Here is an 18883-nt window from a genome sequence, read left to right as displayed (position 1 = left end):
TGATATTAAGTTTATGGAAACAAATACAGACCACTGGTTTAAACATGAATCTACATCATCTGAGGCAGAACCTGCTCAGAAATAAGCAGCGGAGCCTGAAAAACTAATGAAAACAGCGCCATGTGATGTCACCATTAACAACGTTAATCCTCAGACAGGTAACTGTGACGTTACTATAGTAACAAGTTTCAGGCTAACCGGCTCAGAGTATATGAACAGTGATATTAACGGCGTAAAATGCTGCGATGCTGCGCGTTTTATCAGCTGATGTTACAAAACGTCAGTTTTAAGTCACTCAGATGTTTCTCATTCAACAGACCTAAAGAGAGAGAGAGTGAGCAAAAACATGATGCTACTGAAGCTGAATATAACTACTTAACTGTATAATACTATAAAATATAGTTCAGAGAATAAGTTAAGTATATAAAATACTCAATGTCTTAACCTATGCAATCTAATCTAACAATTCCCCCCTATTTTAAAAAATGAATTTCAGGCCCTGATTTGTGTAAGAAATGTTTGTATCGTTTGTTGTGTGTTACACACAAACACAATGATGATCAGTGATGTAGCCATTTCAACATGCTGTCTAGAAGAATGTAACAACTCTTAATTTTGGCAATTTTTTGAATGAGCAGATAAGTCCATTTTACCACAAATCACAATTTTCAGGCAGCTTTATAGTCTGTACAACAACCTCTGTACAACACACACTCTCCTTAGATCCTCCATTCAAATAAGGAAAAACTACCTGAAACACCTTTAACAAGTGGAGGACAGTTCAGGAAGAGCAACTAAGGAGGGGTCACTCTCTCAGGATGGACATACTTACAATAGATGTGTGTACATAATATAGCATTGACCAGGATAATACAATTATAATGGATGGTTATAATAGAATTCCACAATGAGAACAGTTGGAATAATCAATAGTCAATAATTAATAATGAATCAAAAATATTAAATGAATCAAGACAAACTGACCTGCTGTGTGGTATAAGCTCATGAAGTACTCAATTAAAGGCAACTAATTGTAGGTTATGGCAAAAAATGAGTTATACGTACAGATTTAAAGGACTCAACAGACTGGGGGTTTGGAGGTTTTTCCAGAAGAACGGGACCCGGCAGGAGAAGGGTCTGCTGCCTGCTGACTTCTTTTTAACTTTGGGTATACGTATTTTGTGAGAATTTGAGATGGAATATGAGCTTTAAGGAGGCTACCATTTATGATTTTGTACTGTAAGTCAGCATACGCAGCTTAAAGTCTGATAGGGTAGATGTATAAGAAGCCAATGAAGGGAGGCTACAATTGATGTTACATGGTCACAGTTTCTTGCTTGAGTTAAAATCCTAGCGTAAGCATTTTGAACCAAATGAAGACGTTTACTGCTATCAAGTGGCAGGGCTGAAAATAGAAAATGACAGTAAACTAGTCTGGATGAAATAAATGCATGTATTAGTCAATGCAATCATATCAAAACTATGTTCAAGAATCAGATCATTTATTAGGAAGGCTTTGATAGACAGTGATCAGATATTTATAAAACATTAGCATCTTGTTGAATTGATCAGTAGTTTTCAAACTTTTCAAACTGCTACCATGATGCAAAGGTCTTTGTAGTTCAGATGGTGAATGCAATTGTAACTTCTGATCTGCAAAACTGCACCACAGGAGTTGCGTCATCCTTCTCACATGATTTTTGGCACAATTCTCGCAGATGGAGTGTGCCAAAACAATTAGCATTCACCGGAAGGAGTGCTCAACCAAAAACAGTCGCAATTTCCACAGTAGGACTGTTAATAAGTTATTTTATTAAGGTTTTATCTTAATTAAGATTTTTCAGGCGAGAAAGTAACTATGTAGATTCCCAATATGATGCCATGTTTATCAAAAATAACGCCTGTTTGTAAATCTGCTGCAATGTTTTCAGCTGTGGGTCAGGAGGTTGTGCAGTCATCCACCAGTTGGAGGATCGGTGGTTCGATTCCAGTCCAGTCCACATGTTGATGTGTCCTGTGGCAAGATACTTAATCCCAAAATTGCTGTTAATGGTTAGTTTCGTCCTGATGAGCAGGTTGGCCCCCTGTGTGATAGCTCCTGCCATCAGTGTATGAGATGTAATGTAAAAGTTCTTTGAGTGATCATAATGATTAGAACAGCTCTATATAAGTACAGTCTATTTACCATGTATGCTTAAAAAATAAAGTATTTTAGCGGAGCTTAGCCTAAATCTACATACCATGAGTCCAGAGATTGAAGCAACATATAGAGCGTCCCTGTGAAGTCTGCAGGGACTAGTCAGGTGTCTCATTCATGTGCACAGAAGAAAATCTAAAATCTCCACAGTAACTAATAAATCACAATAAAATAATAGAGTGAGGCAGCAAGTATCAAATCACAGTAAAATGTTAGTTTTGGATAAGAAAACAAGTATAAAATTAATATCAACCAGGTACATTCCAACAGTGGTGGGGGGGTACTTGGGGTGGCCAATCAGGGGGTGGGGGGTTCGGTCGGTTCCACTTCTGCCAAGGACACTTGAGATTAGTGGGTGACCCTTACCACCTCCTGTGCCATAGCTGCGACACATCAACCGCTGAGAGGTTAAATCACTTAAACACTTGAGCTCTACCAAAAATCTTAAACTGGGTAAGATTCAAACAGTTACCATCTAAAGCGTTACTTACTATGATTTTGTTTTTTAAGACAGCAGCAAACCTTCCGTGACTGGATCATGAAAGACAAATTACTAACAAAACAAAACATGCATTGTCACTAGAATGTTAAATAAAGTTCTGTGGACAACACTTAGAGGTACCACATGAGTTTGTAAAAATGAAAGGTTTGGCAGAGCTGGTAAGATTTAAAATTAAAATATAAACAAAGACAACTTTAAAACAGTATATAAACTTCAACCTGGACCCACAAACCTTTTACTTAAACTGGGTTAAATTCATTAATAGTTGGTGCAGCCCATCATCTATTCTCTTGAACCTTGGCCTTTCTCTTTGCTCTGTCCATCACATCTGCAAAGTTTTTTTTGTGGACTCTCCAGTATGGAATAACTTGTATTGCCTTGTGTCTTTACCTTAATGTATTAGAAAACATGTTTGTCTTGCCATAGCTGTCTTAAACTGTATTCTTATGGCTTCTTTGTATTTCTTTCACAAGGTCTGATTTCTCCTGGTGTCTCAGTTCCAGTGCAAGTTCCAGGAAGTGAAGCGGACATGTCACAGTACTGGCCACGTCTGCAGTGATTTCATCTGTCATGGCAGTGGTTCTTGCCTGCGGTAATCATCAGCAGTAACTGCAGTAGCAGGACTATATGGGTCATGAACGAGAGACCCATCCGTACTTCACAGATTGAATGTCATAAAAGGACTTGTTATTGTCAATGAAGCACACTGTACCACAGCAAAATCATTAGGTGAAATGACTGCTTGACTGAGAACTTTCAAACTAAATCTTGAGACAAACCAGATGGATGGAGTTTGGATACAATTCCTAGTGAAGGTCTTCTACAGTATTTACTGGTTTCTATTAACCAGTACAACTTAAGCTAAGTGGATCAAAGGTCTTTTTATGAGTTTTCTCTCCACATCATTTGTGCTCATGAGTTCTGGAAGCTTGACTGTCCTTTGTTCACAATAAACTCCAAACAGAAACTAACTACTTCATGTCCATTTGGACATTTTATGAGAAGACATATTACCTCCACTTTCAGTTCCTTATTTATATCATCATGGTGTATTTGTAGCAAAAACAAGATGCTGACTGAAATGTAAAAGGAATAACTTGAAGTGAATTGCCTGCTGTAAATGTGTTTCATCAGCAGATTCCAAAAGCCTAGAATGTGTACAGAACTTCACAATATGGTGATATGTGTTTGGTATTGTAAAAATCCTGACTTGGTTTGAACCGCTCACTGGCATGGACTCTGATCTGGGGGTGTGAGTTGGGAGGGGTGGGTATTCCTGTTTTAAAAAATGATGATTATTGTTATCATTATTGTATTCTTAATAATAATACACAATAGTAGTTATTAGTATTATTATTATTAGTAATGATAATAATGACAAAAATAAAAATAACAATACATTATTATTATCATGTCCAGAAGTTTTACAATAAACCAACTTTTGAAAGACTGGAAGTGGAACCAACACTTGGCTATCTTATAAAGAGTGAACATTAGATTGTTTCTTGGGAATACATTTGTTTCTTATTTCAAAGTGTAAAGTATTTGTCTTCTCCAGTGATCTGGGAGAGTTTCAATAATAAAGTTATTTCAATTATAATCCTTGTTATATTTGATATGATTGTTATGAAATTCAATTTTTCATTTGCTGAATTGTCCCTAATGCACCTGAATGTGATAAAGACTGTACAATATGAATATATTCAGTAATCCAGATAATTGGACACATATAATAGAATGTAAGAGGATATTTGCTTTTAGTCTTAAAGCTCCTACACTATTCCAGAAAGTTGACTTTTACTGAGCAGAGGTGAGACGTCTCTGGCACTTCATCTAAAGCTTTATGGGTCATTCAAAGACTTCTGTCATGTGAGTGCCAAAGGTAAACAATGGCAGGTTAATGTTTGTACTAAAATAGTCATGTAATGAAATATCTGGCATGTTGGCTCATAAGAAATTACATATGCATATGCATATCATTTCAGAGTGTTGACCAACTGATTGCTCATGGACCTGCCTTAAGGCTGGTTTAAGCGTCTTCGTCGGAGCGACGCCGTCGTTGTCCTTTCGAAGTTCTGCGTCGTGTTGCCAGGGGGTGTGTGTGTGTGTGTGTGTGTGTGGTTTCAGAGGAGTCTCTATCTGTATCCTTGTTTATCTTCCGGTCACAGTAGCATGTAGCATTGCGCTATGTGCTCTAATAACAGAAAACACAAACCTTTTGTTCATTATTAATAAATAAAGCAACTGCCGGAGGTACTGACGCTTTGACCGGACCAATCACAGCCCTTGCGGCCCATGTTGCCGTGACGTGTAGTTAGGATTTTTTGAGGTGCACGTCAGGCTACGGCGTAGGGGTCTACGTCGACGCAGAGAGTTCTGCGTAGGTACGCCGTTGTTCTGACGCAGAAGTATAAATCTGCCTATAGTCACACATACTTCTGTACTCCAAGAGAGGTTATTGGCACTCATAACAAAAATTGCACCAGTAACAATAAATCTAGGAAATGTCTACGATAAATGCAGATGATGACCTCGCTAACAGGAGTAAAAAGACAACAGTCATCAGTACAAAATACAATTTCAACAATCAAATGAATGTGCCCCCGGTCTTATCAGATTTGCAGCTCTACTCACAGCCTCTTCAGAGTTGGGATGGTAAGGCAGGTGCAGGAAAAGTAAAACGTCCAAGATTCCGTGATCGCGGAAATCATAGGGCCCTAGAGCATTCTCATCAGCATGGTGCAGAAACTCAGGATTCTGCACCATGGGAGGCCTTTCAGAGTTTGCAAGAAGGGCATATTGGCATTCTGGACTGAAGTGTGGCAGGGCCTTAAAGCAGTTAAAGTGTGTGCATGCTGCTCCTCTAAAATGGAAGGTTTTTATACTCCTTCTGGGGCATCCTTCATTATTATTCATAATTGCCTCATGATCACTTTATTTGAACAGAACATTAGATAATTTCTCTACCTCCAGATAGGCCAGGCAGAGTTAAGGATGGTGTTATCAGGATTCAATACATTAAGTGTATACATGGCAAAACCAGGCTTTCCTAATCAAATTTTGAATTATCTTATTTTTTGTAAAACTATCATCTATACATTTAATACTAAGGCGCAGACAATACAGTGTCTTACCTTTCTCTTTTATTATCCATCATAATCACCAATACAATAAGCATACATGGTTATAGCTATACGGATATTAAATGAACTTATCTCTATTAATCCTGTATCTGCTCTCACTGATGTTGTCTTGATGGTGTTTCTCCTTTGGTGGTGATGGATGTTTTGTTGTGGTTGACAGCTCAGGTATTGGAGACATTCCACTGGTTCTGGTTTCTTTCTGACACTCTAGGTTCTCCAATGTTCTATAACAGTCTCTTCTTCCCTCAGGTTCTGCCTTTCCTTTTTAACTGGCCTATAGTTTGGCCTTCTCTGTTTCCAAGGCCTAAAAGCTCACTTCAATGTGGTTTCAAGGTGACCATAAGACCTTCTGAATCTAACATTGATATTTGTTGGGTAGCTGTGGTGACTGTAGCTCAGGATGTAGAGCGGTTGTTCACCAATCAGAAGATTGGCAGTTCCTGGAAAGTTGGCACCCTGTGTGGTAGCCCTCAGTGTATGAATGTGAGTGAACAGGTGTATGGGACATTCCAGTGGTCAAAAGACTAGAAAACCATAAAAATGAGGATCACTCAGGCTGCTGGAGAACTACAAGATAAAGCTGATTTTGTCAAATTCCTGCTGGACTTTGATGAGGCAAGACATTCCTGTGGTTCCAGAGGAGGGTGAATTGGGGGCTATGGAGCTCAACGAATCACTCACTGTCCCAGGTGAAAGACGAGTTCATTGCCAGTTGGGTGTATGAGGATGTATAAGTAACATTACCAATCCCAAGTGGCTGTGTGCCTGACCAATTCTGAAATTGACAAGTACATGACCAAAATGGTTCCAGCAGCAGCATGGATACAGTGGAGTCTGAGAGTCACCATGTTCCCACCAGTCTGGTAAAATTGGTAAAATGCTGATTATACTACTTTGAAACTCTGACCAGTACAATGGACACTGCAACAGCTCGAGGTATATCATTGATCAAAGCTTGCCCGAACTGTTGGTTGCAACATCTGTGGTTGGTGCCAATGCTGGACACATGCTGGACACACACTCCTCATTCATCCATCATAGTTTCTGGTGCAAACCTGCTTTGCCTTAACTATGAATAAGTTTTGTGGGCAGTCACTACACTGTGTTGGGGTCAGTTCTACATGGCAGCCAGGACGGTTGGCAGATTTTGCTCAGAGGCCAGGAATCTTCTGAAGAAGGAAATCTTAAGGATTTACAGTCTACATAAATAGGACTGAACTACTGACAGAATAAACCTGGTCTGGTTGCTGCTGTTTATGATTTACATTTCATATGTAGTAGCACTGTTCAGGCTTGTATATGGCTACGTTCACACTGCAGGCCTTAATGCTCAAATCCGATTTTTTTTGATTGTCTGTTCATATTACATTTTGAAATGTTTCCTCCTGAAGTGAGCCACATGCTCAGTTGATGCTTGATGCTGATGATTAATGACGGCACAGAACAGTGTTTACGGAAGCGAACATGGCAACAGCTGGTGAAGTTACCGGTAGTCTCATTTATGGTCTAAGCATCCTGGTGCCTTTCATACTCAAACAGAGATGTTTCCTAAAGTGTGTGCTAGATAATATACATAGAACAAATGAACACACACTAATAATCACTGTATGACATTAACATGAAACCATGAATGCACGTCACTTATCGCTGATAAACATTTTTTAAAAAGCTCATAGAAAGACTGCGTGCTCTTACTTTGATATGAGGAAATGACGTCACCAGTAGGCGATCACTTGCTATCTGAAAATGGCCGAGTGATACGAGTGGATTTTCGTTCTGACCAGCGGAAAGTTTGTTTCAAAACTCTGTGTGTGTAAAAAGCAAATCCACAAGCGTAGAACTGAGATCCACAAATGTTTTTTCCATTCACAAATAAAAACTGAGTTCACAAATGCCTGTTTGAAAGTTGTAAATGTTAGGAAGATATTGCTTTTGATTTATTTGTAAATTAATTTAATGTATTTTTTATATTTGTGGAATTTGTTTGTGTATTTGCAGATCTGTTTTATATTTGCAAAATATTGTTGTAAGTATACAAATCTTTTTTTTGTATTTGTGGAAGGTGTTTATATTTACAGATTACAAATTTACACACAGATTGTCGATCTGCACGCACACAACATTATGAAACAAATCTAACTCCATATTGGTCGCACCGCCATGTTGTGTGTTAGCTTGAACAAACTGTTGTGTATCTTTTTTTTTTGTTGTTGCTTTTGTATTCATTTTGTTTATTTGTCCTAGTGGAGCTGGTTGCTCGGTCGTGGTGGAAGCTCGGCACAGTGGTTTCCCTCACAAGTTTGTAGTGGTAAGAGCACTGAGACACCATTTTTAAACATCTGTTTGCCTTGAATCGCTGATTGCTGTACGCACTTGTGTGGTGGTGAGTTGCACTTCTGGCTCCCCTAGGTAGGTTGCCTCGCCACTGCTGGCCCCAGCCCATTATTATTATTATTTTTTTAAATAGTTAATAGTTTTTCTTACTGGAAGTTTAGTTTCTTTAAAAAGTAACATTGTATAATTGTAATTAAATATGTAATGCCATTTTTCTAATGTCAGTTTGCTCTCTCTCTCTCGAAGTTGTTAGTGAGTTGAGTTTTCCTTTCTGCTGCAAACTACTAAGAGCAATCATTGGGACAGTTAGCCTGTGTGTGAAAATGCATGCACGTTTAGATACTTAAGTTGGTTAATATTGCTTGCTGAGTGAACTCTATTAATCTCTTAGAGTTTTGGTAGCATATTGTCCAACTGATTGCATAGCTTAATTTCACACAGCAAGTTTAATTGCTGTGTGATCAGAGTTACGTTTTCATATGATGTACATTATGTAGGTGGATGTAATCACGCTGTTGTGTATTACCGTTAACCAGAGAGCAAAATGTCTTAATAATTTGTTGCTTTTATTTGTCAGTACTGTTGTGTCAAGATGTCTCGTACAAAAGTTTCTTAAAGATTCTTTAAGTCTTAACCACTTAACACACGCCCCTGTTTTTTATGCTGTTAGCCTAAACGACATGCCCAAGTTGTGAGCAGCACAGATCCCACATAGTGTGAGACTCAGAGATGTGTCTGGTATCATTGGAAAGGAAACACTCTCAGGATTCTTGTAAAAGTGTCTGTGTGATTCTGTGACTTACTGACAAAGAGTGGCAGAGGTTACAATGATGGGGTTGTTTACTCGCCCATAGGTTTGCCTTTACAATGACATGTGTACAGACATTCAGGGACCTCTCAGCAGGATATAGACACAATGAGGCCACAGCCACAGGTCTTGGCTTCATGCAGTCCAAATTTGGAGTCAAAGGACCAAAAGATGAATTTTGCAGAGTTATTTTTCAACAGGTATGTCCATGCGTTTTACTCAGGTCCTTTTTTGGAGACTCCAAATGGACACTTGGTTACCATGGTTACCAAAGCTGTATAACCACAATCAAACACCTATAACTTCACATCCCCTTTGCCTACAATCAAAATCTTGGTCTATAATGAAAGCTGACACCATATTATTATTATTATTAATATTATTATTATTATTATTATTATATATTATATTATTATATATAACCATTTTTTTTGTTTGGCCATATCTATCTATCTATTTATCTATCCATCTATCTATCTATCTGACTGACTGACTGACTAACTATCTGACTAACTAACTGTCCATCTATTTATCTATCTATCTATCTATCTGTTTATTTTGGTATAAGTCATATGTTAAGTCGAAGAAGAACCAACCGTGTACCAAAATGCTGAGTGCGTAATGATATATGGTTCAACTCTTTTACGCACCGGGTGCACGCTGGTTACGCTTGGAGTTTGTTTATGGACAGCCAGACTTAATAGCTTAGTGTCATACACCGTTGGAAACCTCTGACTATTGGCTAAAAGGTTATCAACTTCATTTCACCGAATATTTCCATAGGCTGGAACAGCTGTCAATCAAAGCCATGTTGTCATTGTCGTCGGTCACATGTCCTCATTGGCTTTGGAGACATGTACTGCCTAATCCTAAACACTGATTGGCTTGTGTGTGGTGTCATCAGAAGCAGGAGAGGCTCACGGTCGTAAACATCTAGTCACGTGTACTCTGAGATGGACGTGCAGGTCAGGAAATGACGTAAACGGACCATATATGGTTTGTTATTTGTGTTATTACGTTACGTGTTGGACTAAATACATGGACATATTGAGGAAAGTATTTCGGTTTTATGGAAACGGATTTCATATTTCACAAGAATGGATATTTGGCGAGCTGTACAGAAAGTGCTGAGTCATAAGATGATCGTTGTGATTAAGGGAAGACTTTGAAGGTATGTAGGCATTATAGCTTTTCTCACTTAGCTGAGGGGCTAGCCGAGCTAATCGCTAATACTATTACGGCTGTGAGCAACCATATGAGTCGTGAGTGGTCTTGAATGAATCAGGAGAATCTAAGCTTTCCAACGATGTACGGCATGAATATATATGTTTAAGGGTTGGTGTTTAAAACATTCAGAAGAATGTGTGGCTACCTCCTAACATCTGTCCCGTCCCGTAGACGGAACAGCGTGCGTTAAGAGGTTAAAGAATCATCCAAAAATCACTAGCAGTCTTCAGAGCTGAATGCAGTAGTTTTTATTGCTGGCAGCGAAACCTGAGATCACACGCAGACAAGGTCTATCGAAAATTATCAAACATTGAGTATTCAGTGTCTTTTATACCCAAAAACTGGGAGTGGAATGTGTAACTCCCACACCTTCAAACTACTTAATATAGTAAACTACTTAATAAGTACTCTTGAACAAGTACTGAGTAACGTCTGAGACAAATACAAAATAATCGTCTTTAAGCAAATTAGAGTTCATCCAATCAATAAAATAAATTAAAATTAATTTCAAAATAGCTTAAATTAAAATAATCCAGGTAAATTCAAGTACTTAAAAAATAAAATCAATAAAACTGATAATAAATAAAAAATAAATAGGCACAAGTAACACACTTCCAAACCTTTATACTTTTTCACCAGGTTGTGCAGGCAGAACTACAACAAGGCAGCCCATAAACTCTCAAACTGTGTGTGTTTGAGTCTGTGTTTCTGACAAAACATGCAGAAACAAACAATTTCACCAGAAATCATCAGTCTCTCAAGGTTCTTGCTGTGAAGCTTTGATCATTTAGCAGTGAACGGGAGTCTTGCATGACTGAAAAGTCTCTGACAGATGCAGGAAGACCTGTGTTTACTTTGAGTGACAGCTTCTTGACGTGAGGAAAGGTGTGGAGTAGATCCATACCTGCAGGGGACAGACATGAAAGGTACCTCTCCAGCTCTCCTACTTGTGATTTTCCCAACTCCATGGATGCAAAGAAGTCATCTTCATCAGAGAGGCTGCTGTTTGTGCTGGTGACATCATCCAAGTCGGTGTCGAGGCGATTTCTGATGTAGTCAATGCCTGTGGCAAGATAAATCGTTTTTCAAAATAATTAGGTCTGCACATTATTATTACCCTTTGTTGAAGCCCACCTCACTTGGCTTCCCCGAATTTGTTGATGCAGAACAGAGTACTCCTGAAGACGAGAGTTGAGTTGTATACCTTTATTACGCAGTTTGCAAAAAGCGGAGATCTCTCATACATACAGTGTAAAAACACTTCCCCTTGCACCCAGAGAGATCTGCTGTGCAGTTCCTTATTTCCCTTTTTATGCACCACCTCGCTACTCCCCCTCCCTTACCCTATTGTTTACTACTTTTGGCTTTTGGCCGTTGCGATTGCGACAACCTAATCTTATCACTCCATATGTAGTTTCAATCGCACCCTGATATTTCCTGTTTTTTAACATCTGCTTTTGTGAACTGCATTCTAATCCTGAGCCACGTTGCACATACTTTGTACACGCGTCAGTATTTGTTGGTTGTGTAAACGCCTTATATATTGGCGTTAATGCAAGCTTATAGTATCAAAAACCTGAAAATCATCTTATTCTCTCACCTTCTACTGTGCTGCTGATGTTTGACATTAATAGCTACCTGAGTAACTATATTAGCAAGCAAGATCCGTTATCACCTTTATTGTTTATTTTATTCCTTGAACCTCTGGCAATCTTACACTTATGGGAAAAATCAATACAATTAAAATGGTAGTTGCGGGGATCACGTGATGTCGTCAACCTGAGCAGTCGACCGTTGCTGAGCTCCCGCTGCTACTGAGCTAATTATCAATTCTAACTTTATTTTAAAAAACCACAACTGTGCGAAAACTTTCTTAAAAGGATCCAGGCACCTTGACTAACCGAAACGCTGTCGAACCCGCGGTAGATATGTTTTGCAGAACCCACACCGACTGAGGCGGCTAGCGAGGAAGCTAAAGTTACATCTGCTGTGGACAACGCAGCTCTCGCTATGGAGATATCACAACATGTCGCTGAGAAAATATCCGCGATGATGGACAAAAAGTTTGGGGATTTCTCTGCTAAATTGGACAACATTACAACACGTCTGGAATCCAACACAAAACGCATCACTGAAGCTGAGAGCCGTGTATCGGATGTGGAGGACAGCGTGTCGGCGATGGAGTTCAGGCTGAAGGAGCTGGAGACACAGGTGTGCACACTGACTGAGAGGAGCATCGACATGGAGGGACGCAGCCGCAGGGACAACATTTTAATCCTCAACCTCAAAGAAGATGCGGAGGGGGATCAGCCGATCACCTTCTTTGAGAAGTGGCTACCCACACTGCTAAACCTGGAGACCAAGCGGGGCATCATTAAATTCGACCGTGCCCACAGGTCCCTCGGCGCGCCAAAGCCCAACCGGTCCCGCGCTGTGATCATCAAGCTGCACAACTCCAGGGACAAGATGAGGATCCTCTCCGCTGCCAAGAAGAGTGGCCCGCTGAAACACGGAGGAAAGACCATATACATCCGACAAGATCTGGCCAACGGAGTCAAGGAAAGGAGACGTTCGTTCAACGGAGTGTGCCAGCGCCTTATTGACATGAACATACGGTTCTCCATGCGTTTCCCCACCACTCTGTGTTTCTCCCACGGAGGGGAAAGTCACTCGTTTAACTCGCCGAAGGATGCGCTTGCCTACGTGGATGGACTGAGCTGAGCCAGAGGTGATGTAAAAATGCAGGTATCCTGCTCATGATGTCAATATCAGACCTCGGGTAATTTATGAGAAAGTTCTAGATAAGCTTTGGGTGGTTAAAGTTATCCTTAGCTTTGTATTTATTTTTTCCATTTAATTTTTTCTCACAATATGCTGCAAGAGCTTGGGTTAAGCTGGCTGCCAAGATATAACCAGGTTATTTTATATGGTTGTGATCGTTTTGGCTCGTAGTGAGCGGGGGGAGCGGAGAAGATGTTTCTTTTTGTTTCTCTCTCTGATGTTCTTGCTCGGTTTCCCGTGCCCCGCGCGTAGCTCAATGAGCCATACTGTTGGCTTATTCCGGGATGGTGGTTGGGGGGAGGGCTGGGGAGGGGGGATGTTCTGGGGCAACTCGGTGTTCGTTGGGATTTCATCGTTTGGGGATGTGTACCTTGTTCGTGATGTTTTGCCTTGTTTATTTACTCATGCCATCATACATCTGAAGCCTTCCTTAAGCTATTCCACGGAGCTGTCCACTTATGCGCCTGCCACTGAGCCCCACTGTCCTGTTGCAAAGCTCACTGCTAGACCACACAATATTTTATTTAGCTATGAGTGATATTAAAATAGTCTCCCTTAATGTTAAAGGATTCAATAATGTTATTATAATGTTATTATTATTATCCTCACTTTTCTGAAAAAAGAGAAAACACAAATAGCCTTACTGTCTGAAACTCATTTAAACGACTTGGAACATCTCAAATTAAAGAGATCCTGGGTGGGCCAGGTATATTACTCATCTTATAATACAAATAGCAGGGGTGTAGCCATATTGATCCACCGTAACCTCCCGTTTACCTTAGAGAAAACCATAAAGGATAACAATGGTCGTTATGTCCTCATCTCAGGCTATCTCTATGGGGAACAGATTCTTATTGGTTGCATATATGGTCCAAACACATACGACTCAGCTTTTTTTCCGAAGCTTTTGTCAGAGGTCTCTTCAGTATCGACCCCGTATGTTGTTCTAGGGGGCGACTTTAATTGTGTGCCTGATCCTAGTCTTGACCAGTCCCCACCCAAACCTAGCCCAGTCCCTCGGAAGAGCCTCAGACTGAAGGAGTTCTGTCTTGACCTAGAACTGTTTGACACATGGAGAGTGACCAATCCCAGGGAGAAAGATTATACCTTCTTCTCCAATCCTCATCAGACGTTTTCAAGAATTGATTTTTTCCTGTCATCCAGAGCGGTTTTGGATAGAGTAAGGGAGTGCTCAATTGGCATATGCTCTCTCTCGGACCACTCTCATGTTAGTTTGAGCATTTGTCCGCCTTACACCGACCCCTCCTCTCGCCACTGGAGGATGAACCCATCTTTACTGAGCAGTCCGCCATTCATTGACTATATTACTGAACAGTGGAATATTTATATTGCTGCTAATAAGACTCCAGATGTTAGACCATCTCTGCTGTGGGAAACAGCTAAAGCCTATCTGAGGGGGAGTATCATATCATATAGCACAGCTCAGAAAAAGGCTGCTATGAAGGAACAATTTAACTTAGAAAATACAATACAACAGCTGGAGACACAATTTAAAGGCGCACCCTCAAAATTTTTATCTAAAAAATTGGAAGCAGCTCGCTCAGCCCTAAATCAACTCTTAACTAAAAAGGCTGAGTCAGCCATATTTTTTGCAAAACATAGGCTCTATGAGTCAGGAAACAAACCTGGCCGTCTCCTAGCAAGATTAGCAAGAGGTAGAACGGAGTCAAACACAATACCATCACTGCTGGATGACAATCAGATTAGACACTACAAGACCAAAGACATAAATAAAATAATGAGGCAATTTTATCAAAAGCTTTATTCCTCTGAATGTGAGTTTTCTGAGGGGAAGAGGAAGAGGTTTCTAGATAATGTGTCCCTCCCATCCCTGACAGAGGAACAAAAAGAAAACTTAACTGCTCCAATAACTGAGAATGAGATCCGTGCAGCCATAGCATCCCTCAAGGGTGGAAAGGCGCCGGGACCTGACGGGTTCTGCCCGGAGTTCTACATGAAATTGAGTCACCTGATAGCCGGACCACTTGCTGACATGTACGGGACTCCCTTGGGATTGGTTATCTCCCCCCAACACTTAATCTAGCAAACATCACACTCATCCTTAAAAAAGACAAGCCACCTGACATCTGTCTCGTTCAGGCCCATTAGCCTTTTTAATGTGGATAGTAAGTTGTTATCAAAATTGCTTGCAGTAAGATTGGAAAAGCTTCTGCCCTCTTTAATAAATACAGACCAAACTGGATTTATACAGAACAGGCTCTCATTTACGAATGTGAGGAGATTATTGAACGTAATACAGTACTCAAGTCAAACAAATATTAGTGGACTCGCTGTATCTTTAGACGCTGAAAAAGCGTTTGATAGAGTGGAGTGGGAATACTTGTTCGACGCCCTCGAGAGGTTTGAGTTGGGAGGGGACTTTCTCAAATGGATTAAGGTACTTTACAACTCGCCACAGGCTTGTATTGTAACTAATGACACACAATCATCACCTTTTCCACTACGTAGGGGGACGAGACAGGGTTGCCCCCTGTCCCCGTTGCTCTTTGCACTAGCACTCGAGCCCTTAGCTGAGGCTATTAGACAACACAAAGACGCACATGGGGTGTTGATAGGAGAAACGACCCATAAAATTGCACTCTATGCTGACGACATCCTGCTGTTCCTGACAAAGCCTGATATATCAATACCAACTATTCTGTCTATCATTCAGGAGTTCAGCTCATTCTCAGGCTACAAAATCAATTATGGTAAATCAGAGGCTATGCCACTGGGTAAATCGGCTGACCTGACTTCACTTGCCAACTGCCCCTTTAAACTGTCTCCCACAGGCTTCACCTACCTTGGGATTAAAGTCTCACCGGACCTAACTGAGCTATGGAAGTTTAACTTTTCTCCCATAGTTACCAAAATAAAACAGGACTTGGATAGATGGCAGGACCTCCCTATATCTTTTATGGGTCGCATTAGTTTAATTAAAATGAATGTATTCCCCAGGCTGTTATATCCCTTACAAATGTTACCCTTGTGGATCTCCAAAAAAGTCGCTCTTGATATAGAGAGGGCATTTTCTAGATTCATTTGGCACGGCAAGAGGCCCAGACAGAAAATAAAAATATTACAGTTACCTTCAGACAGAGGGGGTCTCAGCCTGCCAAACATAACTTATTACATCTGGGCATGTCACGCTCGCTTCCTATGGGAATGGCTACATACTCATCTCGAATCCAAGCCCTGTCTAGACTCATGGTCCTCTTCACCATCTTCATTATGGAGCCTGGTCATGGGTGATAAGAAAAAGCTACATAGGGATATTAAGAATAATCCAATCATATACAATACAATTAGAGTGTGGCAGGAAATCTGTAAACATCTGGGCAGAGGAAGATGCACGTCTTTCCTGACCCCTCTAACGAGGAATCAGGACTTCCGCCCAGGACTCCATCCCAATATCTATGACAGGTGGCACAGTAATCAGTCCCTCCAGGATTTCGCAGGATTTTTTTTTCCTGATTGTTGCGGCCTAAAATGCCCGATTTTGCGGCAGCATTTAAAAAAAATTGCGGTAAATGTTGCGATGTTTTAAACACTTTTGTTGCAATTAAATTGCGGGAGACAGTCAAAATTGCACACACACCATCTCTGATCTCATTACACATTCAACTTCATATTTTGAAGACAGTTTTCACACTGTTTTTAACATTTTATTTGACAATATTTATCTCTCTCACAGACACATGCACACACAGCACAGACACACAAACACAGACAGAGACCAGTGATGCACGGGTCGGCTTTTTTTAACACCCGCCCCAACCCGACCCGCAAAAAAAAAAAAGCGCTGATCATGACCCGAACCCGACCCGACCCGAGGAACAAAAAAATAAAGCCAGTGAACATATTGCCATGGATCCTACCGATGAGAACTCATTTGTGACACTGTAAGCCACAGATGGACAAGGATTTGCACTGGATTCACAGTAAAGATTATGATACAATGTCATGAAAGATTAATTGAATACCAAACAACAACAAATACACTGTAAGATTGATTTTCGTTCTTTCTTGAACGCCCTGCGCACAAATACAAACACACACAAGTGTGCACACATGCCAAACATGGTCAAAACTGTAATATCTGCTATCTGAGAGCTTACATTTTAGTGAACTGATCTTTGATTACTTGTTTAAATTGAAGTAATAGATCATATACTGTAGGTAACAGTGATATTTCAACAAAACGTATATGTTTAAATTGAAGAAGCGCAGAGCATATAATGATATTTATAGCTGATGACTCTCACAGGTCGAGAGGTGAATTAATCTTCTGATCACAATTTAACTTTAGCGTCACTAAGCTATGAAACACATCCGTGCAGGTTATTATTGATTGAGCACAACCATAATGTTGATTCAGAGTGACACCCAACTGTGTTAGGACATAGTCAGGTTTGATCTGAAGAGATTGTGGAAAAACGGCACCATCAAGCTTCAGCTCTCTCCCGTTGCCATGGAGATTCAAAACAAAAGAGACAGAGACACGCACAATGTTGATCTCCCTCACAAACACATGCACACACAACACATACACATACAGAGACACACACAATATTGATCTCCCTCACAGACACATGCACACACAACACATACACATACAGAGACACACACAATGTTGATCTCCCTCACAAACACATGCACACACAACACATACACATACAGAGACACACACAATGTTGATCTCCCTCACAGACACATGCACACAACATAGACACACAGATACAGACACACAGAATTAGTTGAGTTTACCGTCGCGGCAGACAGTATTTTTTGCCGACCTCACTCCTCCAATTTGCGGAAAAGTTGCGGTGATTGGACAAAATTGCAAGGCTCGCACATAATCGTGTGGATTGGTTGAATTTGCGTCAATTGTTGCGATCGCGACATCGCAAATTCCTGGAGGGACTGAGTAATGGGGCGCGTGTGATCGGAGACTTATTTGACAACATGACATTAATGACCTTCCAACAATTGCAGTCCAAGTTCAGCATTCCTAAAGAACATCACTTTGGCTTCCTTCAGGTTAGGCACTTTGTTGGTTCTAAGACCCTACCCCCTTCCGATATAGACAAGTAGAGTGAGGTTGAGAGGTTCCTCATCTCCCGAAAAGATCTCGTGTTTTATCTCTTCCTTTTATGCACAGCTATATTCTCTCAATACAGGAGATATCACAAGCATTACGCAGAAGTGGGAGAAAGATCTTGACACAGTGTATATTGAAGATGACTGGCAGGAGGCCATTAAAGTATTTAAATCCACCTTTACATGTAACAGACTGAGAGACGCAGTATAAAATATTGCACCGTCTACACCTAACTCCTTACATACTAAATAAGATGGACCGTCAGATTTCACCTCTGTGTAATAAGTGTCACGAAGAGCTTGGAACATATTATCATTACTTCTGGCAATGTAAGTTGCTAAAAAGATTTTGGGGTTCAATCTCACAGGAACTGAGTGGTATCTTTAAAGTAAAGGTGAGGAAGGACCCTGGCCTTTTCATCCTTGGCCTCCCTTCAAAGGAGGTGACTCTGACCCATTTGAAGTTCAAATTATGCAATAAATTGCTACTACTGGCCAGAAAATGCATTTTAATTAACTGGATCTATGATAAACCACCTAGTGTCACCCTATGGTATAAGGAAATATTCCGGGTCCTTCCCCACGAAAGACTTTGTGCAGTTGTGAAGGGTAATGAAAGTTCCTTTAATGAGATGTGGGCTCCTCTGCTTAACTATCTACCTGTCGAGTTGACCCAGTTAGTGATGAGGGGCCAGTCCACCTTAATATTGTCACGGCCAACTGAGCTAAATCCATAAGTGCCCTTGCTTGTTGTATGTAATTTACACATT

The 18883-nt window shown here is 40.4% G+C and overlaps 1 protein-coding gene across 4 annotated transcripts in view; it reads left to right on the top strand.

Annotated features, from left to right (window-relative positions):
* LOC128359283 (paired box protein Pax-6-like) overlaps positions 1–3258 on the top strand; it is a 30542-nt gene extending 27284 nt beyond the window's left edge. For all 4 annotated transcript variants that reach the window (XM_053319743.1, XM_053319746.1, XM_053319745.1 and 1 more), the window contains one exon: positions 3173–3258. In XM_053319743.1, the coding sequence (XP_053175718.1) occupies positions 3173–3258 (86 nt within the window). The remainder of the gene's footprint in view (positions 1–3172) is intronic.
* Positions 3259–18883: the final 15625 nt, after the last annotated feature.

Source organism: Scomber japonicus, chromosome 5, assembly GCF_027409825.1.
Source record: "Scomber japonicus isolate fScoJap1 chromosome 5, fScoJap1.pri, whole genome shotgun sequence".
Lineage (NCBI taxonomy): Eukaryota > Metazoa > Chordata > Actinopteri > Scombriformes > Scombridae > Scomber > Scomber japonicus.
This window is presented reverse-complemented; position numbering and strand designations above follow the sequence as displayed.